This window comes from Sciurus vulgaris, assembly GCF_902686455.1.
Source record: "Sciurus vulgaris genome assembly, chromosome: 3".
Taxonomy (NCBI): Eukaryota; Metazoa; Chordata; class Mammalia; order Rodentia; family Sciuridae; genus Sciurus; species Sciurus vulgaris.
Window position 1 is genome coordinate 63,946,917 of NC_136463.1, and position 21,487 is coordinate 63,968,403.

Sequence of the window (21,487 nt, forward strand, 5' to 3'; positions counted from 1 at the left end):
GAAGAGATGAGAGGCTTCACTTGTCAGCGGCTCAGCAGGTACAGTCAGACTTAAAATGTCCCCAAAGAGTGTCTGCCGAGATGCAGGGGTGAGCACACCGAATGATTTCTCCAGTAATTGGCGCTGAAGAAGCTGCAGACGTCCTGGGGTCTGCATCAAAGGGCTCGCAGCTTCAGCCTGTCTTCGTGAAGATGAGGGGAGTGTGTGGGGGCTCCTGGGGCTCTCTCCCCCCCCTCCTGCCAGCTCTCCTCTCCCTCCTCTGTGGAGCAGCATGGGGGTGGGGTGGGGCTGGTAGGATGCTCTCCATCCCTTTCAGCACAACATGGCCTGGGGGTGGGGCTGGTGCAGCGGGCGGGGGAGGCCTGGAGAGCCCTAGGGAAAGGGAGGAGGGAAGGCGCACAGAGGCCTTTTCTGCAGGGACTCCAGGATCTAGCCTTGGAGAGGGCATCTGCCAATGTTCTGTCTACAGGGCCTCCCAGGGTCCTTCTCTCCACATGGTCTGGGCAAGGCCAAGTTTCCCTTTGGTCTCCCTGACCTGTGCAGAAGAGCCATCCATAGCTAGTCCTTGGATGAGTAGTGTGATCAACTGGCCATACTAGTTTATAAAGAGTTGAATCTATCTCTGTGTGTGTGTGTGTGTGTGTGTGTGTGTCGATGGCAAGGGCCCTTCCCATTGCATTTTTGCCTTGTGCCTGGGCACTTTGCTAGCATCTGGACCCTCTACCTGGTCACCTCATCCTGGTGGCTTCTCCCACTGCAGCAGGAGAGGGCAGGGCAGGTGCAGCCTGGGCTGGGGACCCACACAGGTGGACACCCCAGCCCAATCTTGGCATCTGTCTGTTGTGGAGCCCAATTGTCAGGGAGGGAACTTATCTTTTCCTTCCACCCACCCACATTGGCTGAGGCCCCTGCACACCAGTCAGATTAACAAGAGAAAGAATGCACCTTTATTTAAAATGAGTGTTATGTGACACTGGGACCTTCATACAGAAATGAAGACCCAAAGAAAACTGAGTGTTTTTTGTAGCAGGGCTGATGACGAGTGGACCTTGTGGAGACCCAAGACAGGACAAAGGGGGTAGGAGCTAGATGTGGGGGGACCAGCAGCCTGTTCCCCCCACTCCCCTCTGCGTGCTGTCATTGGAGATGAGGACACTCCTTTCCTCTGGGTAAATGGAGGGCACCTCTTACTCAGGGTCTTCTGACCAGCTTTAAAGGAAGGCCAGAAAATCCTTCCTAGGATTTGTGATCTGCTTCTGGGAAAGATCAAAAAGAGTTTCCTACACATGCAGCTCCTCAGATTCCTTCAGCTCCAAATACTCACTATTCCAAGGTGCCATATTTTGGGTACTGTGTCCTGAACTCCGTGATGATGCCCCGGCAAGAGTGTCAAAGGGGAGCCCCTATGTTGTCAGCAGGGAGTGGGACGGATTCTAAACCTCCCTCTGGATCTTCTCATCATCTGTTCCTGCTCCATAAATTCTGGGGAACACAGTTCCGCTCTCCTTGACAGATGGGGGTAACAAACACACAGGGCTCGCAGCAAGTCCAGGTGAGGACCCGGGTCCCCAGACACACAGTCAGAGGCTCTTGTCGCCATCCTAGGCTGTCCCTCAACAGAGAGTCTGAGGATTCACTCCATCAGGCCTTGATCAGGCCCTATTTACAGAGGCTGCATCCAGAAAGACACAGGCTTGTTAGGACCAGTTATATAATTTGCAGGGCCCAGGATCAAATGAAGATAAGAGGCCCCTTATTCAAAATCATTAGGCATTTCCAGACACCGAGAGCAATGCAGGGGGCCACATGTGACTGGCTGCACAGGGAGCGTGCCCCTGCAGCCCGCACCGAGGCCAGGAGCGCCGCCGCCGTGGTGGGAGCGGCCAACGTTCCCAGGTGGTCACCTGTTTCTTGTGAACGTGGGCCAGTGGGGGTAGGTGCTGGGGGCTAGTGAGAAAACTCAGAGGACAGTACTCTGCTTTAAAAGGTGACATAGACTCTTATGCATTGCTGGTGGTGCATATAATGGTGCAGCAGTTGTGGAAAAATTAAAGACAAGAGCCACGCATGGTGGTATCTACCTGTTCTCCCAGCTACTTGAGAGGCTGAGGCAGGAGGATCGTTAACTCAAGGCTAGCTTGGACAACATAGTGAGACCCCATCTCAAAATATACATGTGTATATATATATATATATATATATATATATATTTTAAACCCAATCAATAAAATGGGTTTAAAACCCAATCAATAAAAAGGAACTGAACAGACACTTTACAGAAGAAGAAATACGATTGGTCTATAAATATATGAAAAAAATGTTCAACATCTCTAGCAGTTAGAAAAATGCAAATTAAAACTACACTGAGATTTCATCTCACTCCAGTCAGAATGGCAGTGATCAGGAACACAAGTAACAATAAATGTTGGCGAGGATGTGGAGTAACAGATTCATTCATACATTGCTGGTGGGACTGCAAATTGGTGCAACCACTTTGGAAAGCAGTATGGAGACTCCTTAAAAAACTTGGAACCACCATTTGACCCAGCTATCCCATTCCTTGGTATTTAACCAAAGGACCTAAAATTAGCCACAACCACATCTATGTTTATAGCAGCTCAATTCACAGTAGCTGAACTAGGGAACTGACCTACATGCCCTTCAACAGATGAATGAATAAAAAAAAAATATGGTACATACACACAATGGACTATTACTCAGTCACAAAGAAGAATAAAATTTTGACATTTACTGGTAAATGGATAGAACTGGAAACTATCATGCTAAGTGAAAAAAGTCAATCCCCAAAATCCAAAAATCGAATGTTCTGTCTGATATGCGGATGCTAACTTACAATAAGTGGGGGGAGGGAAGGATAGAAATACTATGGATTAGACAAAAGGGAATGAAGGGAAGAGAAGAGGATGGGAATGGGAAAGACAGTAAAGACAGTGGAATGAATCAGACATTAGCTTCCTGTGTTCATATATGAATACATGACCAATGTGATTCTACATCATGTACGACCACGAGAATGGAGGCTGTACTCTATGTATGTATAATATGTCCACATTCTACTATTATATATAACTGAAAAGAGGAAATAAAAATTTTTTTAAACACAGAATTATCACATGATCTAGTAATTCCACTTCTGGGTTTATACTCAAAGAATTGGAAACAGGGACTTGAACAGATATTTACAAGCTCCTGTTCACGGCAGCACTATTCACAACAGCCAAAAGGTGGAAACAAATCAAACATTCATAGTTAGATGACTGGATAAGCCAAAATTCATCCATATATACAAAATCCATATCCATACCGTGGCCTGACATTCAGCCATGCAATGGAATTCAGCAATTCCAATGTGGATGAACCTTGAAAACAGCATTCCAAGTGAAATCAGCAATACAAATGGACCAAGGTGAAATGAGGTACTCAGAGTCGTCAGAAAAAGGAGAGGTGGAACAGTGTGTTTCCGTCAGCTTTTTCGCTGCTGTGACTGAAGGATCCGATAAGAACAATGGTAGAGGAGGAAGGTTTATTTGAGGCCTCGAGGTTTCAGAGGTCTTCCTCCGCAGAAGGCCGGCTCCATTCCTCAGGGCTCCAGGTGAGGCTGAACATCATGACCGGAGAGTGTGGCAGAGGGAAGCAGCTCACGTGGTGATGGGGAAGCAGAGAGAGACGCCACTGGCCAGATACAAATATATACCAAAGCCACACCCCGATTCCCACTGCCTCCAGCCACCCCTGCAGCTTCAGTTACCACTCAGTTAATCCCTATGGGGGAATTAATTCACTGATTGGGTTAAGACTCTCACAGCCAGTCACTTCTACTCTGAACCTTCTTGTGCTGTCTCACATGTGAGCTTTTGGGGGAAATGCCACATCTAAACCACGGTACCGTGGTTGTGGGGCTGCGCGAAGGAAAGAGGAGTCATTATTTAATGCGTACAGAAGTCCAGTTTGGGATGATGGAAAATTTCTGGAAATGGACGGTGGTTACTGTTATGCAATATTGTGAATGTATTTAATGCCACCAAACCATGCACTGAAAAATGGCTGAAATGGTAAATTATATGTAGTTTCACCACCAATTAATAAAAAGAAGGGGAGTGCCCACGGGATAATGAGATGGTTGTGGGCACTCCCGAGATGAGCTAGGGGGTCGCATTACAGGGCCCGTCTTTGAGCTCAGGTGACACATTTGTGGTCCAGCTCCTATACCTTTGTGAGGTGCGGGTCAGTTGAAAAATAGGTCCTGGGCTCCAAAAGCCTCACAGGCTACTTGGTTATTAGAAGCTCCTAGAAATCCTCAAGCCAAATCCACCCCTGCACCTGCCCACACATGGCTGGAAAGGACAACTGCTTCACCAAACCCACCCCCAGATCCCAAAGAAGGAAGACTGATGTCAGTACCTGGGACTCTCAGTCACCTTGGGACATGAGGCAATTTCCAAGGTGGCAAAACCTCTGTGTAATCACTAGGTTTTATTCTCATTTGTCACAACGGCAGTGGGAAATGTGCCAGTGGGACAAGGGGCTGATTTCTCCCCTACCCACCCAGAAATTCCCATCTGTGCTGCTGATACCACTCTAACCCTGCCCGGGAGAGTCCTGATTTGTTCTCACATGCAAATTCCAACCCCATACTGCAGCCTGGAGGGCACAGTCTTTGGCATCTGACGACCCTGGATGCAAATGGAGGCTCTCTTGACCTCTCTGGGTCTCAGTTGCCTCCTCTGTAAAATGGGAATAGTGAAAGTATCCGACTCTAGGTTGGTGAGGTTTCCCTACAGCTCGCAGCAGGTGTCTGACTCGACAAATGGTGGCTACGGCGGTTATTATCTTCCCTCCGCAGCAAAATGCTTCATCTCTCCGTGGCCTTGGCTCAGTGGAATTGAAGGCTCTGTTTGTTGTCAGCAAACAAAGCCCAGCCGGCGAGGAGGCGGGGGCGGCGAAGGAGGCGAGGGAGCCGCTGCCTGGAGTCCTCGGCGGGTCTCCCTCCCCAGCCGGGCAGCCTCTCCCCACAGCCTGCTGCGCCCTGCGCTCGGGCAGAACGCAGCGCTGACGAGTCACAGGAGAGGCAGAAGCAGATAATGCAGGCTCCTGGAGTCCTGGAGAGGCAACGCCAGACCGCGGACGTTTTCCATTAGGGAAAGACGCCAGCCCTCACTTTTTGGGGTGGAAATGGCTCTAATTTGCTGAGTCTGTGGGAGGTGAATCCGCTGCGGATGCTCTTTGTTCCAGGGCTGCGCCGGCTCAGGGCAGCACATCTGTCCGGGGACGGCACACAGCAGCAGATCAGCAGATCAGTTTCCAGGAGTCATTTGGAGGTTCACACCTCAGCCTGTGGGGGCTGCGTCACCTCCCCCACTTCCCCTGCCAGTGTCCGTGGCACATCCCCTAGCTGGTGTGGATTTAGGGATGCTGGCCCTAGCAAATGCAGGTAACCCCCGTGGGTTCCATTGCATCGGTGGCTCTCAAAGTGAGGTCTCCCAACGGGGAAACTCAGTGTCACCTGGGAACTTAAAAATGTACCTCTCAGCCCAGCCAACTGGACCCTGTCTCTGGAGAGGGGACCAGTGATCTATTTTAAAAGTCCACTAGGTGATTCAGAGGCAGTAGGAGGGCGGGGGCCACCTCTGTTTTTGCACCATTAAGCTCCAGCCTATAACCCTGCACTGACCCCCAGCTGACGCCCAGTTACTGGTGATGTGTGAATGACCTCGGGGAGCAGCACTGTTCCCAAGCCCTCATGGGCAGAGCATGCACCATGCAGCCATTATACTCCCTCCTTATCTCATCCCAAAACAATGCCCAAGGTAGGTGCTACATTTGGATCCTACAGGAGAAATAACAGGTGCCATTGATGTGCTGGTTGCAGTGACAGGACCTGTGTGGGTTTTCATGGCCTTTTTTTTTTTTTTTTTTTTTTTTTCAGTACTGGGTATAGCGCCCAGGGGTGCTTTACCACTACGCTAGTCCCCAGTCCTTTATAGTTTTTATTTTGAGGCAGGGTCTCGCTAAGTTGTCTAGCCTGTCCTCTAACTTGTGATCCTCTTGCCTCAGCCTCCAGAGTCGCTAGGGGCTTTCATGTTTTCAACGTTCACAATAATCCTGTGAAGAAAGTATTATCTCCATTTTACAGATGAGAAAACTAAAGCATCCATAATTTGAGGTACTAGGTAGAAGGGCTGGGACTGGAAACTAGGTGTCTGAAGTTCACAAGCATGCCACCTGCTGCCTCTTTTAGGGACTTCTTGGACTGTCTGGCATTTGGAACACGTTGGTCACTTCTTGTGCTATCTGATCTTTACTGACATCACAGGACACCCTCTGCTTCCTACCTGGCTCAGTTTCATCACACATCCATGGTCGGGCACCCAGGCTGCTTTCTGCCCTTGGCCCCTGTGGTACTGCCCAGGGCCTGGCTCTCCCTGCCTCTTGCCACGCCTTCTCCTGTGCCATGCCTGGCCTCCCCAGCTGGCTCACTCCACTTGCCCTTCCCAGTGGGGCAAGGTCCCCAGAGGGTCTCCTGATTTCCCACACTGAGGGTGAGACCCTCAAGTTCCATGCCCCCCACCTGGGCCCCACCCAGGCCCCACCTCACAGCGACTTCACAGAGGAAACCCGTGTTACCTGCTCAGCTTTGCTGCTCAGCTGCAGCGACTGAACGGCAAGGATGACCTTTTGTGACCCCAACAGACAAATGCGTGTGGGATCAATGTCGAGAGGGCCGGGTGTGTGGAAGGCTGATGAAGACTGGCTCCAGGCCTGTTTGCCCTCCCCTCTGCACCATCCTCCACCCTCAGCTGCCATCCTTCCCCCTTTGTCCTGGGGGTTTGGGGGTCTGCGTGTCCCTGACCACAGCTCCCACTTGTTGATACCCGGGGGTCAGTGAGGGAGCTGAGTCTAGTTGCTTGGGACTCAGGGTTTTCTTGTTAGAAAGAATTTCTTGGTTCTCAGACCAGCCTGCAGAGATATTTTGACTCTGCAAGTCTCTCCTGAGCCACCACGGGAGGGCCTGGATTCCATCTTCACCCTAAAGCTGAGACTTCCAGGATTGATTTATGATGAAACTGTCTCTAGGAAATGAATTTGGAATTTACCCTAGGGCTGTAGGGTGGGGGTCCCTGTCCTGGGCTAGGTCTGGCCCAGGCCTGGGATTCTGTGGGAGCTGAATGTGGGGGTTCATGCTGCATGAAGCCTGAGAGGGATTTGGTGCCTCACAGAGACATAGGTAGAGCACCTGTAGCTTAGAAATGGAAGCGATAGTCACCTGCAGGTCAGGTGTTTCCCAGGTAGAGTGTGTGGCTACAGGAGCTCCTGGCGTTTGGATGGGGTTATGTTCCTATAAACCCATGCTAAACTGGAAATATCCTAAGGTAAAAATGCACTGAATACACCTAACGTCCCGAGACGTCGTAGCTTAGTAACACTGCACTCTGTGGAGCGTGGGTCGTTTCCCCTCGTGACTGTGGGCCGACTGGGAGCTACAGCTCACTGCTACTGCCCAGCATGGTGGGAGAGGACCAGCTGCATACAGAGAGTCGGAAAAAGATCAAAATTAAAAGTCCGAAGTCCACTTGCCATTCAATGTGGATTGCTTTTGCATCATTGCCAAAAAATTGCAGGTTGAACCATTCTAAGTCCAGGAGGTCTGTATAGGGAGCCCAATCTGTATTTTCTCTGCCTGGCTGGATCTCACAGCCTCCACCCCCTGCCCTGTGGGTTTATCAGGAATTTGGTATGTATTTTTCCGTTAATTTTTTTATTGTTATAAATGTAGGATATAGTTTTAAAAGGGCAACTGTCGTACAATGTTCATAACCTAGAGTAGCATTTTCCTGCCCATTTCAGGTACCTCTCTGGGCAAACCCGAGAACTCTTCCAGTTCCTTTGTACCTAAATCTCACGCTGATTCTATTTCTTGACTTTTCAATTTTACACAATTATAAAATATAATAGGATTTAGCTCTTATTTGCAATCTACCCAATATACACGTTTCTTGTATATCCTTGTCTGTCTCCCCTGTCCTGTGCCAAGCCACTCGTCTTCACCATCACCCGGATATTCTCTGCTTCTCTCCTGGGTGGGTCCTCTTTATCCTCTTTCATGGTTTTCTTCTTTATCTGGTTGGAGCGCATCCTGCCGTAGCTGCCTGAGAAAGACTACATGAGAGGTGAAATTTTTCAAGAATTCACGTATCTGAAAATACCTTCATTTTCCCTTTACACGTCACTAATATTTGGCTGAATATAAAAGTCTAGATTAGGAATAATTTCCCCTCCGAATTCAAAAGGATATTTCTTTACTGTGTGCTGGCTTCAAATTTTACTTTGAGAATGTCAAGGACATTTTAATTCCGGATCTTTTGTCTGTATGGGATCTATTTTTTTCCCTCTTTGGAAGTTTTTAGGATTTTTTTCCCCATTTATCCTGATATCTGGAAATTTCATCATATGAAGGCTTAAGTCTTCATGATTCAAGCATGGACCCAAAGGGAAGAGGAGAGGAATAAGATCACCATGCACCTGTCACTAGAGAACAGCATACACAGAACTGATGGAGAGGGCAGACTCCTACAGAGACCTGTAATTCCAATAAGGTTGCAGGATAGATTCAATATTTTGTCACTTTCAAGCAGGCAGGACTTTTATTATTATTTTTTATCTTATGTTACTGGCTAGAGACATTAACAAAAGGTAGAACAGAAGTGGTAAAAGTGAGCTTTGCCATTATTTAAACCAATATATATTATTCAAGCCATTACTGAGTACCCAAGATACAGAAATGACCTAAATGTCTACTGAGAGATGAAAGGATAAAACGAATGTGGTATATACACATATTAGAATATTATTCAGCCTTAAAAAAGGAGAAATCCTGCCAGGTGAGGTGGCACATGCCTGTAATCCCAGTGGCTCAGGAGGCTGAGGCAGGAGGATCACAAGGTCAAAGACAGCCTCAACAAAAAGCGAGGCACTAAACAACTCAGTGAGCTCCTCTCTCTAAATAAAATACAAAACAGGGCAGGGGATGTGGCTCAGTGGGCGAGTGCCCCTGAGTTCAATCCCAGTACCCCCCACATCCCCCAAGAAAAGGAAAGATCCTGCCATTTGCAATAAGGGGAATGAACCTCTAGGACATTGTGCTAAGTGAAATAAGCCAGTCAGAGAAGTGCCTGATTCCACTTACATGAGGTATCTAAAATAATTCACCTCATAAACACAAAAAGCAGATGGTGGCTTCCAGGGCTGGGGATGGGGAGAGGCAATGGGGAATTGCTGTTAAATTGGTAGAAAGTTTCAGTTATGCAGATGAACAGTGTATACAGATCTGCTCCACTATGTTGTGTTAACAACGTCACATCATGTAATTACAGGTTTGTCATAATGATAAAAAAAAGATTTGATACAGTTCCTTAAACTTCTCTGACACAGAAAAATAATACAAATGTATATGTAGTATATATTCACATATATAAAGTATAATATTACAAACTTGCATCCCCATTACTGAGCATTAAAACATACACTGAGTATTGAAAACCCCCTGCTCTTTTTTTTTGGGGGGGGGGTACTAGGGATTGATCCCACTAAGATACAGGCCCAGTCCTTTTTTTTTATTTTACTTATTTGACAACTCACTAAGTTGCAGAGACTGGCCTCAAATTTGTGATCCTCTTGCCTCAGCCTCAGCCTCCCCAGTTGTTACAGCTGTGCCCTGACATGCCAGGTGAAACACTTTAATTGCATCCCTCTTTTCCCCAGGTTGTGTCCTCAATCTGCTGCTTATCCTTCCATTTATTTATTCTTTCACTATGTAGTGTGTATATATATATATATATATATATATATATATATATTGGTACCAGGGATTGAATCCAGAGATGCTCAACCACTGAGCCACATCCCCAGCCCTTTTTAATTTTTGACTCAGGGTCTGGCTAAGTTGCCCAGCCTGGCCTCAAACTTGCAATCCTTCTGCCTCAGCCTCCTGAGTCACTGGGATTACAGGTGGCACCACCCATCCAGCTAATATATAAAATTTTTGCATGTTTTAAAATCATAACGAATGTATTTTCTGTTTCTTTGCTCACCATGTTTGTGAGGTTCATCTATCTTAAGTATTGACTTATTTTCCACCAGTGCATAATATTCCACTCTTTACATGTATCAGCATTTCTGCATCGATTCTTCTCTCAGTGGTAGACTGTTTCTGGTTTTTAGCTAAACATTCTATGCATGTCTCCCAGAACCTAGTAGAAGAGTAGGGAAATGGCTCTCAGCTCTCTCAGAATCCTGGCATTATCTGGTGAACTTTAAAATTCCTGATGTTAAGACTTCTTCCAAAATTAAACCAGAATTTCTGGTACTGGATCTGGCATGAATACATTTAAACGTCCCAGGTGATTCCAGTGAGCAGCTAAAGGTGACAACCACCGCTGTTGACCAGGGGTGCTCAAGCTGTGGCCTTTCCCCTGGAAGGATGTTCAAGGTTCACTCTCAGCGGCTCCAGCGCGACAGCGGCCACTCACCTGTTAGCAGGCGTTGTCAATCAAGTTCACCGAGGCTGCGCGGGCCACACGGGAGGAGGTGTCATGTCTCTGTGCTGGCCACTGGCAGGCGTTCATTGCCTTCAGTCCTAGGAAGTACCCCTTTATTTTTTTTTATCTAGTTTCCTTTTCAGTGGTCTGGGGGAGGGAACCCAGGGCCTCCTTCATGCTAGGCAAATGCTCTACCACTAGGTTACGTGCATGGCTTCTTATTCCTTTTTTAAATTTAATTTTTAAAACTGACACACAATAACATATGAATTATACATATTTATGAGGTGCCATGTGATATTTTGATATGCCTATACACTGTGTAATGTTTAAATCAGCGTGAATATATCTCCTCAAATATTTATCATTCCTTTCTGGTGGAAACATTCAAGACCTTTTTTTCTAGCCCCCCACCACCCCAACTTTGCGGAGCTGGGAATTGAATTCAGGAGCCCCCTACCACTGAGCCGCACCCCCACCTCTTTTATTTTTGAGACAGGGTCTTCCTAAGTTGCTGTGGCTGGCCTTCAACTTGGAATCCTCCTGCCCCAATCTTCTGAGTTGCGGAGACTATAGGCGTGTACCATGCCTGGCTTCTTCTGCCTTTTCAAAATACGCAGTACATTACGGTTACCTACAGTCACCCTGCTATGCAATAGAAGCCCAGAACTTCTTGCTCCTAACTGTAAGTTAGTACTCATCTGGAAAAAAATTCAGTAATTTTCTCTCCTTTGCTTTCTGTTTCTCAGTTTGAAGTTCCTATTAGTTGGAAGTCAAACCTATACCAATAATTCTTTTTTTTTTTTTATATTGTTTTTGACTTTTTCTTCTTTTTTTTTCTCTCAATGCCAAGATATTTTATAACTTGCTGGAACTCAGGTCAGTCCATCAGACTTTTTTCTCTTTTACATCTTTGTTTTTGTATTTTACTTTCCGGGAGAGTCTCTTTGATCTCATGATCCATTCTCCTCACATATTTTAAAATCTCTGCTTTCAGCCAAGTTCACTGGTCCACACCTATAATCCTAGCCACTTAGGAGGCTGAGGCAGGAGGATTGCAAATTTAGGCCAGCCTCAGCAACTTAGTGAGACCCTGTCCCAAAATAAAATAAAAAGATTTGGGTATATAGCTCAGTTGTGGGTTCAGTCCACAGTATCCACCCTCCAAAATGCTATTTTATTTTTAATTTTCAAGAGCACAAATACTTCCTTTAATAAAAAAAAGCTGCTTTTTGTTTCACATGTGCAGGAGCTTCAGAGGACTCTCCTGACTCCTCCTGTGGATTTGAAGCTCTGTTTCCAGTTATTGAACTTAGTCCACTCCTGGGTGCCCTTGGCTTTTCACACAATGAGTGAAACATGACGGGGCTCACAGGCAGCTCTGTACAGATGGCAGGGTATGTGGATGAGGAGCCTCCCAGTGGTGACTGGCTGGAGACCCATTGTTAGACTGGAGGACCTACCAGGTCAAATATGTCCATCTGTCCTCTTCGATCAGTTTCCCAGAGACAAATTCAGAATGTCCTGCTTTGGGGGAAGGTGGGTGGGAAATAGGTTTTGGGACTGAAGCTTTTCCCATTCATTCCTGAGCTTAGTAAAGCACCTCACTGCAGCCTTTGGCTGGGCTTGGGCTCCCTCACTCAGAATCTTTCTAGTTCAACTTCAGCCATCAGTAAACTGTCCTTCACCAGGTTAGGGACGAGCAGTCACTGGGCTGGTGGGCCATTTCTATTTTTTTGTTTTTTGCTCTGTTGAAGATGGAACCCGGGCCTCATGGGCTAGCCAAGCGCCGTCACAAGCTGCACCCCAGTCCCTTTAACGCGTCCTTCCACCAGTACCATTTTCAGACCCATCCCGAACATCTACCCAGTGCCTCCAAGTTCTGAGCATTCGGGGAATTCTGCAGAGCGAGAGGGCCTGTTGCCAGAGGGCTTCCTCCCTTCTAGGCACTTCGGGAGCAGGAAAGTTGACCCTAGACACATTATGCTGTCCTGTCTTCCAGAGGTCTTCAGATCTCTTATCCCCTGCCCTCTTCTCTCCCGTGCTTTTTCTGTGGTTTATGCCATTTTCATTGCTTTATGTCACTTCAGTGGGGCTTTGGGGGACAGAAGCCTACTTAAATTTTTATTAGATGTACATATAAATCTGATTATAAATCTGATATAAATCTGTATAACTCCTTTTTTTTGTTGCATAGATGATTTTTTCCCCATTCAACATTAGCTTTGTGAACTGTTAAAACACACAGATCTGGCTCATTTCTTTTACTGTGGTTTATATCAATGTTACCACATCCCCCCCGCCCCCCCATCCATTTCTCTCCTACTGCATCTCAGAAACAAGCAATTGTGGTCTTTGGGCCAACACTGGCTTAATGCAAATTCTAATCTTTATTGTTTTAATCCTGAAGCATAACATGTCTGTCACAGGGAAACATGAGTTTCAGAGCTCAAGGTGGGGACACGAGGGCTCCTGGCCTGGAGACAAGGAGGCCCCTGGAGAACTGGTACCTGGGGACAGAGGGGAGGGTGTAGATACTAACACACAGGAACACATGTTCTCTTGGGGAAGGGTTTTCCAGAAGCATTTGCCTGCATTTTGAGTATTTTTCATGCCGATTCAAACCTGCTGAAGAGAAGTGAACTGTGTCTTTGGGGAGTCTCCTGCCCTGGCTGAGCACAACCTGGTGAGGCCACTGTGGGTCAGAGAAACCTAACAAGGAGATAGGTTTCAGGCTGGCCCCTGGGCCAGCCCCAGGGGAGACAGGACAGACACCCTTTTTGCTTCCCTGGGAGCTGAGGATGGGGGAAGGGGTACGCAGGTCTCTCATGCCACCTGCTCTGGGCTCTAACCTTTGCACCTTGAGGGGCCAAGCTCAGTTTGAGAGGGAACACTCAGGGTTGTATGTTTTCTTGCCATAAATACAAACAGGTGGAAAGGCCTATGGAGCATCCCCGCGGAAACTTCAGTGCACATGGGAAGGGCCCTCGCGATGGGTGTGAAGGCCCTCCTGGCCCAACCCAAGACCCAAGCAGACTTAAAGATGGGTTAGACTGGGGGTGGAGCAGGGGTGGGGACAATAAATAAAGGTGAGTGGCTGAGCGGGCTGGAGGGAGGGGAGCGGTGGTGAGGAGGGCTCCTTGGCAGAGGGGCACAGAAAGGCACTGGGTGGGGGTGAGCAGACTGGCCCCCAAACACTGGTTTGTTGAGTCAGAGGTGATGGCACTGGGTGGCTGGTGAGAGATGGAGGCCTGGCCAGGATGAGCCGGGAAGGCCTGGCTCCAGCTTCCTCTCTCTCTCTCAAAATCTTCCTCTGGAAAGTCTGCTCCATGTATCAAAGCCCCAGGAGCCTCATCAGCAGCGGGGACTTGCCCGGGTGTGTCTTTTGCCTTGGGAGGAAAGAGAAAAAGGCACTGCACAGTGAGCAGGCATGGATTCCCTCCGTGGTGACAGCTGGACCTCTGGGAATGAAATGGTAGGCTCCTTACTGGAACTGTCCCTGCACCTGCTGCACAGTGACCTCAGGATTTCAGGAGGAGCCCTGGACATGGGAATGTAAGTTCTCTTCTAAGCTGGTCCTTTCCAGATTGTTTCTTAAGCCTGGAACCCTGTCTATGCACAGGCCACGTCTGGACATTTGCTGAGAACCTACTCAGGGTAGGCAGCCCCCAGGGACCCTGGAGCTCACCATCCCCACAATCCCACGAGGGACATGCCAGTGATAATGGAAGGGTCTACTGACGTTTGACTGCTTTTGACCTATAAACCAGTTTCATTTGGTTCAACCTGATGGTTTGCCAAAATTCACATGGCTGTGAGTGGCAGGTTGGGCCTAGAACTTGGACATTCTTCATTCCAAAGTGACCTCTGTGGAGGACTTCAGGAGGCTGGAGGGAGGGGACAGGGTCTAGTCCAAGAACACAGATGACTCCACTGCCTCCCTGCCAAATGCCCTGGGAAAGCATTAGAGGAGGGTGGAGGTGGGGAGGGTGGGTACCTGTGGTGGCTGCTGGGGTGCACAGGCTCCTGGAAGGGGACCCCTGCCCTGTTGGCAGGAGATCAGCTGCTGACCTGGGCACATGTGCCTGTGGATCTTTGACCAGGGCGGTGCCCAGTTCAGTTAGGGCTTTTTCCGTAAGGGAGATGGGGCTGGCCCTGAAGGTGCAGATTTCATGACAGCCCCCTTCACTACGTGATGATCCTGGGCTGGGCCAGAGCCGGCAGGTGGGGCCCTTGGGTTCTTGCCCTTACCCCCTGTTTCTTAGTTTCCCCTCCTATCAAATGGGGACAGTAAGACTCCCAACTAATCTGTCAACAGAATGAAAGTTGTCCTTGGAGGAGTGAGGGCAGGCTGGGCTCTGGGCCCCCAGCTCCAGCACCCCCAAGATCTTTGTCCTAGGATCTGGGCCACTCTGGCTGGGCTGGGAGGGCTGAGTCAGCTTCCTCATTGATGGGGCAAGTTTCTGAAGGACAAGGACTGACCACAGCCCCCCATCCCAGGTCAGGCTGGCACATGATGGGTTAGGTGAGAACTGGATGCCTGGCACGGAGTGGGCATGAGGTGGGAGTTCCTGTGACTGTTATGGAGATGGGGAGCGGCTTGGACAGATTGTGGATTCTGCTAAGCAGAGATCGGTAACGACCAGGGCTGAATTTACTGATGGGAGGGTTGCTACTGTTACTTGGGTTCCTCTCTCTGGTCAGGGCCAGTAGGGAAGGGATCTGGCTGACCTTTTGCCCCAGTGCCTGGCACTGCACTTGGTAAACATTAAGAACTGAAAAACTGTCACCCTGCAGTCTTGGAGGAGGGAGTGACAGGACAGGGCTGTCCCGGGAGGGGGCAGAAGATGGGGAAGAAGGTGGTGAGTGGGTACTCACCAGGGCCCTTAGGCTCAGGCCAGGGCGGGGTGCCCCACTGAGGGTCTGCAGAGCCCATCCCCGTCTCACTGGCCAGGCTGCTCTGGCTTCCTGAGAGGAGGCTGGGCGGGTGGGTCAGCCCCATCCTGGGCGACTCCGTGCTGCCACCTGCAAGGACCATAAGTCATTTTTCACAGTAACAAGTCACTGACATGAAAATTCACAATTATTATTTTTTCCTGCTGTCATAGGATGAGGGTGTGTGTGTGGGGTAGGGTGTGTATTTTAGTTAATCCAGTGAGGCAGAGGGACAGGGAGACTGCTGACTTTACTCACTAAAGAATCCTCAAATAGGGTTGTTAGGCCTCGCCCAGCCGAGAGTAGAAGTGGAGCCTGTACTATTTCTCCCAATCCTTTCCTGTCCCCTGGTCGTGCTTAGTCACAGCTGAGAGTGGTGCGAAGGGAGGAATAAGAGCCCTCATGGCAGGAGGAAGGAGGAGAGTGGGAACCAAGGCTGGCACGGGGATTCCTTTACACTTTTCTGTTTGTTTTGGGACTGGGGATTGAACTCAGCAGTGCTAACAGAGCCATGTCCCCAGCCCTTTTTATTTTTCATTTTAAGACAGGGTCTCACTGAGTTGCTTAGGGCCTCGCTAAGTTGCTGAGGCTGGCCTTGAACCCTCGATCCTCTTGCCTCAGCCTCCGAGCTGCTGGGATTACAGGTGAGCACCACCATGTGTCCGGCCCCTTTACACTTTTCTTTCTTCCTGCAGTGCTGGGGATTGAATCCAGTGCCTTGTGCAGGCATGGCAAACCCTCTACCACCTGAGCCGTACGCCCAGCCCCCTTTTACACTTTTCTAACAAAGAATTTTGGGGCCAAAGGGGCTGAATCTAGGGGCAGTTTTTGTCTTTGCCATCGTCTCTGCCTGTTGATACCAACCAGTTGGAACACTGCACTGAGGACTCCAAGTCCCTAGCAGGACTCAAAGAACCATGACCACCTAGCACTGTGCCATGGGCCCAGGACCGAGACTGGTAAAAGGAGTGCCAGGCATTTGCCATCTCTGATCTTGCCGAAACTTCCATATGGGGCAGGGATTCCTTTCACACCAGTTCTGGCAGATCACCTAGTCTTAGCCTCTGAACGGCAGCCCAAGGCACTTCATTCCAGTTTGGGGCAGTTATTATTCAGCCAGCTAGCGCACTCTCTCTTCACTGTGCCTTAAACTCAGCCTCCCTGAAGCTTCTTTCACAGATCCTACTTCTCACCTGGGAATAAGTCTGAATGAAGCTGCTCCTTTTCCAGGAAGGTCCTTCGTGTGTGTAAAGGGAAGGGAACGCCTTTCCTTTCCTCTCTAGGGCATTCTCTGCTTCTGCCTCAATGCTGGAGTTAACCCTCTGTCACATGGTAGAGTCACAGAGGTGAACTCAGCAATGTCAAAATCAGAGGAAACGTTGGAGACCACCTTCTCTGTTTCCCTTGTGCTAAAGAGAAGGAAGTATTACCTGGAGGCAGTGGCACACACTGGGGACCCCACTGTGGCTCCGTGGCAGAACAGAGCTAGTTCAGGGAACTTTCACAGCCTTTATTGTTCACAAGGCAAAGATCTCAGCTGGGGAATGCGCAGGGGGATCATGGGAAGAATCCCCGGTTCACAGGCAGAGGGTGTGGCCTGGCTGGCCCTGTCTCTTGTCCTTTGCACCCCAAGATACAGATGAGCCTGGCTCTACACCCTGCTCTTCAGGGGTGCTGAGACTTTAGCTTCTAGTGGACCCAGCCCCAGGTCTTCCCCATCTATAACAACTCACATACCAGCCTGGAAGCCACCTCCAGGAAGCGGCAAAGCCACCTGGTACCTGGGGCTTTGGAAACAGTGTCACACCCCACACTTACCTGATTCCCCCATGGGCTTGTCACCTTTTGTGTTCCTGACCCTGGTGGGTGGGAGTCTGTCCTCCAGGCTGGAGGAGCTGAGATCAGAGTCACTGTCACTGTCACTGGAAACCACTGGAAAAGACAGACACAGGCAGAGGGGTCACCCCTGTGGGCCACTGCTTGGACAGAGGGGACCAGAAAGGCTCCTCTGTGAAGAGGCTCCTCTTTCCCTCCTGTGGTGACAAAGGGGTCTTGTGGGGGTACTCCTTTCTGCTAAAGAGGTAAGGCTGGTGTGGGGAGGCTGGGATGTGGGCCACGCCTGTCCAGCATCAGCAGGGAGGGCTTGCCCCTTGCCCAACCATCTCTACATGTGGCGGAACTGGAACCTGCCTGCCTGGTAGAAGTTGATAACCACCTTTGCTGCAAGCACAATGCCTCTGGCCCCTAGCTGGCAAGGTCTAAAGGCAAAAGGTGACACTCTGCAGGGACGAGAATCAGGTTGCAGCTGACCCTCACGCAGCTTTCCAGGATTTTACACTTAGGAATTTGTGGGAGCTTCAAAACAACCCTGTGCGATAGGAGATATCATCATCCCATCTCTCAGATGAGGAAACTGAGGCATGCACCCGAGGTCGTAAGTGGAGGAGCTGGGATCCTAGCCCAGGCAGGCTGGCTCCAGGCCTGTGCACCTAACAACACTTGTTCCCCTGGAAGAGCAACCAGGGAGCCAGAAGGCCTGGGTTCTCTCAGCCTCTCCCAGTCCAGCTCACAGTGGGCCTTGCGAATGCAGAAGGAGCCGCCAGGCGGGGGTGGAGTCCCAGGAGGGCGAGGGAGGGGGCGCTCCTGGTGAACAGTCTCTTCTGCACTCGGTAAGACCATATTTGGCTGGTTCATCAACAGTGGGCGTCATAATACAGAATATATTCATCCTTTAAACACTCTATTTTAATTTTAAACATAGAAATGTACATCCATTTGCCAACCTTTTGCGGCAGGCCTTGGAGCTTCTTTGAGGCTGGGCCCACACGGCCTTTCCTGTACAAACCACGTCCACGCTGCCTTGTCGATGGCTCCCGCTTCAGTTTCTTGAAATCAGAGCAGGAACTTGAAGACACTGGCTGGGAAAGCAATCTGACTGCAGAATCTTTCTATATTTTTCCCTTTCTTCCTCTTATTTTTCACAGTTGTCCTGCCTACACCTAATTCAATAGATTTTTTTTTTTTAAAAGAGCAAGTTGCTTTTATCAAGGCTTTACAAGATCTTGGTTTTAATGAAACAGCTCTGATCTCTTCTCTCTTTTCATCAATTTACATAACGTTTAATTAAGTAATATAAGGATAATAAGGACAAATGACAGAAACCAGCTCTTACAGGTGATGGACTCAGCAGATGGGGCAGGATTCCAAGGTTTCTGTTTGTCTGATTTACTTTGAAATGCAAAATGCAGGTCACAGAGGGAGGATAGGAGGCTAGGCACTGGGCTAGGCACTTAGCAAGCGGATTTATGCAGTCTTCTCCCAGTCCTGAGCTGGAGGTACACAATGGTAGAAGATAAGATTAGAAGCAGAATTGATCTGTACAACGGAAGCTAATAGTTTGATCTGCCAAGCCCTGTCTGGAGCAGCCTGTAGGGAATTCTGAGACTGCACTGAAGTTCAGCAGGAGGAAGCGCCTGGTCATTTAGGGGAATCCACTGTGAGTATAGGAGGGGGAAATGGCAGCTTCTGCATGGATCTAGAACCTTCTGGAAAGTCTCTGTGCCTTTAGCCTCTGTCATCTTTCAGCTAAGGAGTCACAGGTCACAGATGAAAGCAGTCAGGTTGGAGCTGGGCTGACCATTTCAGCCCTAAGAGATTCTAATCCTGGTCTTCCACAACACAGCGGCTGACATACAGTAGGGGCTTCACGGAGGCGGGATGACAGGTGGTACTTGCCTCTGTCATTGTCACATCCTGCCAATTTCACCATGAAAATGGATCTTGGATCAGTTGCCTCCTTACCATCACGGTTAGCTCCTCCAGCGGGGACTCCTGTGACAGGTCCCGGCGGGGCCCCTCTGCATAGGGGATGTGCCAGCTTTCCCCTCTTTAAAGGCTCCTATGTGTGCAAGTCCAAGCTCCTGCCCACCAGTGAGGGCGCATGGATCTTCTTTCTATGGACAAACCCATGGGCTGGGGTGAGCCAGGACCATGTGACTCTTCCTGTCTTTTTTCCTCTTCTGTTTGAGGATCCTAACCTTTTCTGCTCTGATTCTTCCCTTCCCCTGCCTGATAGGAAGACTTCTTTGGCTATATGATCTTTTGTGCTTTAGAACTAAGGTGGTCCTTGTGCCCCTTCACAGCACCTGAGAAACTGGACTGATCTCAGTTGCTTTTTCTGGGCCTGGACTGAGCAGCTTTGAACATGAATCTGCCGAGACTGGACTTTGCGGGCGTCGGAAGCATTTGCGTAGTTTTGACTCATCTCCTGACTGACTAAACACCAACCCTGTGGGTCCCTGGATGAAGCAGGTGGGAGGAGGTGGGCAGCAGGAAGAGATGCCTGTAGTTAATCCTCAAGAGCAGGGGAGATGGAACATTCTACCACTGTAGATCTCTGTGGTGAGACAGTCCCTGCAGAGACCTGGTGACTGACTTCCGCGTTGGTTTTCCCATCTCTCTGGAGAGATGCTTAAACATGATCCATTTATGCTTCCTGACTTGGAATGGTCTATCTTTCCCCTGGCTGATATACAGGATCATCTGTGCACTTAGGCATTGGGGTGGGCTCGGGGCTCTGTGGCGTCAATAATGCCTGATCCTTTGGTGCTAAAGAGCAGACGCCAAAGGGCTCAGCAGGAGATGATGAGAAGGGCTGTCCCAGGACTCAAATTATGGTGGCAAGCTCATTCACCCCATTTCTCGGCCCCTTGCTCATTCTGTCGTCTGTTGTATGTGGTTACAGAGGTGGGCTTGGAAGAAGGCTAAAACTGCAAGATACCTGTTCCATGCCACATTGGGAGGACAGCATTTGTTGTGAGCTGTATGTTTTGTCCAAAATGGCAACCCTGGAAATGGGGTTAAGGTGCCAAACTGCCTTGTCCCCAAGGGGTACCTCTTTTGCATAAGGGTTAAAAAAATTTCCCTAAGTTATTGTCAGTTGGCTTGTTCTTGAACTCCTGCTATAGACCCCAGAGGGCCCCAGCCACATGAAAGTAGGGAATAGCATCAGATGACAACTGAGCTCACAATGGCGTCACAGAGCAGGGGCCAGCCAGCTGTCGGCAAGACTCATTTCTTTCAGACGCGCTGTCTCTCTTGGCTCAGCCAGCTTTGCTCATTGTATCTGGGATTTCAAGCTGGGGCCAGGTCTCAGCTTAGAGGTCTTTATGGTACAGACCCAAATCCCATTTCTAATCCACTCTCACAAACCCCACTTGAAAGAAACAAACCAAAAGCATCAGCCAGTGCCCGGCCGTGGCACTTACTGTCACTGATGGAGAAGATGCTTCTGAGAGGGTCTCACAAGGCCCTTTACCCAAATAGCCCCCGTTTTCTTCGGCAGCCAGGGAGTAGTTCTTTCTTTTCCTGTCCCCAAGATGCTCCAAACCTTGGCTAATTTGCCATTCGATTGCCACCGCCTCTTCTCCTGCACAGCAGCTGGGATCGTAAATCTTCCAGGTCTATTAACAAAGCTTTGAGGCTCATAAATCTTTTGGCCCTTGCTCTTCCATCCTCCACGACACACTCCAAGGGTCTGAGGGCTGAGTTTTCTTCTTTCCTTTAATTCCCCAAAGGCTGTGTCCAGGATGGCTCAGTGATGAGAGCTTGTATTCTGCCCACGCCTGATTTTTCAGATCCAGGATGGGGAAACCCCTGGGAGAAGGCAGTCCCGGAGCCTTCTGGAGGATAAGTAGCATCGTGTGGATCCAGGGGCTCTGCTGTGAGGCAGGGAGAGGGGAGGTCTCTCCTGGCCCTCCTCCAAGGGTCCTGAGCTCCTTGATCACTTGCCATGGAACCTGGCATCCCTGAGATTTACCCCATCATGCCCAGGAGGGTGGCCCTGCTCTTCTGGGTGCACATCCTCAGCAGTGGACAGACAGCCCAATACCAGCTGTGTCCACTTCTCCAGGGATGGGCTCGCGTCCCCCCACCCCCAGCTCCCTCTTGGATGGATTTGCAATTTGTTGATCACCATGGAAACTCAGAGTTTGGGT

The 21,487-nt window shown here is 49.3% G+C and overlaps 1 protein-coding gene across 10 annotated transcripts in view; it reads right to left on the bottom strand.

The window, feature by feature from the left end:
* Positions 1–12,927: 12,927 nt before the first annotated feature.
* Positions 12,928–21,487, bottom strand: part of RPH3AL (rabphilin 3A like (without C2 domains)) — a 259,447-nt gene continuing 250,887 nt past the window's right edge. For all 10 annotated transcript variants that reach the window (XM_079130960.1, XM_079130957.1, XM_079130958.1 and 7 more), the window contains 3 exons: positions 17,310–17,423; positions 15,435–15,581; positions 12,928–13,945 (listed from right to left, as the gene is read on the bottom strand). In XM_079130960.1, the coding sequence (XP_078987086.1) occupies positions 13,911–13,945; positions 15,435–15,581; positions 17,310–17,423 (296 nt within the window). In that variant the 3' untranslated portion in view covers positions 12,928–13,910. The remainder of the gene's footprint in view (positions 13,946–15,434; positions 15,582–17,309; positions 17,424–21,487) is intronic.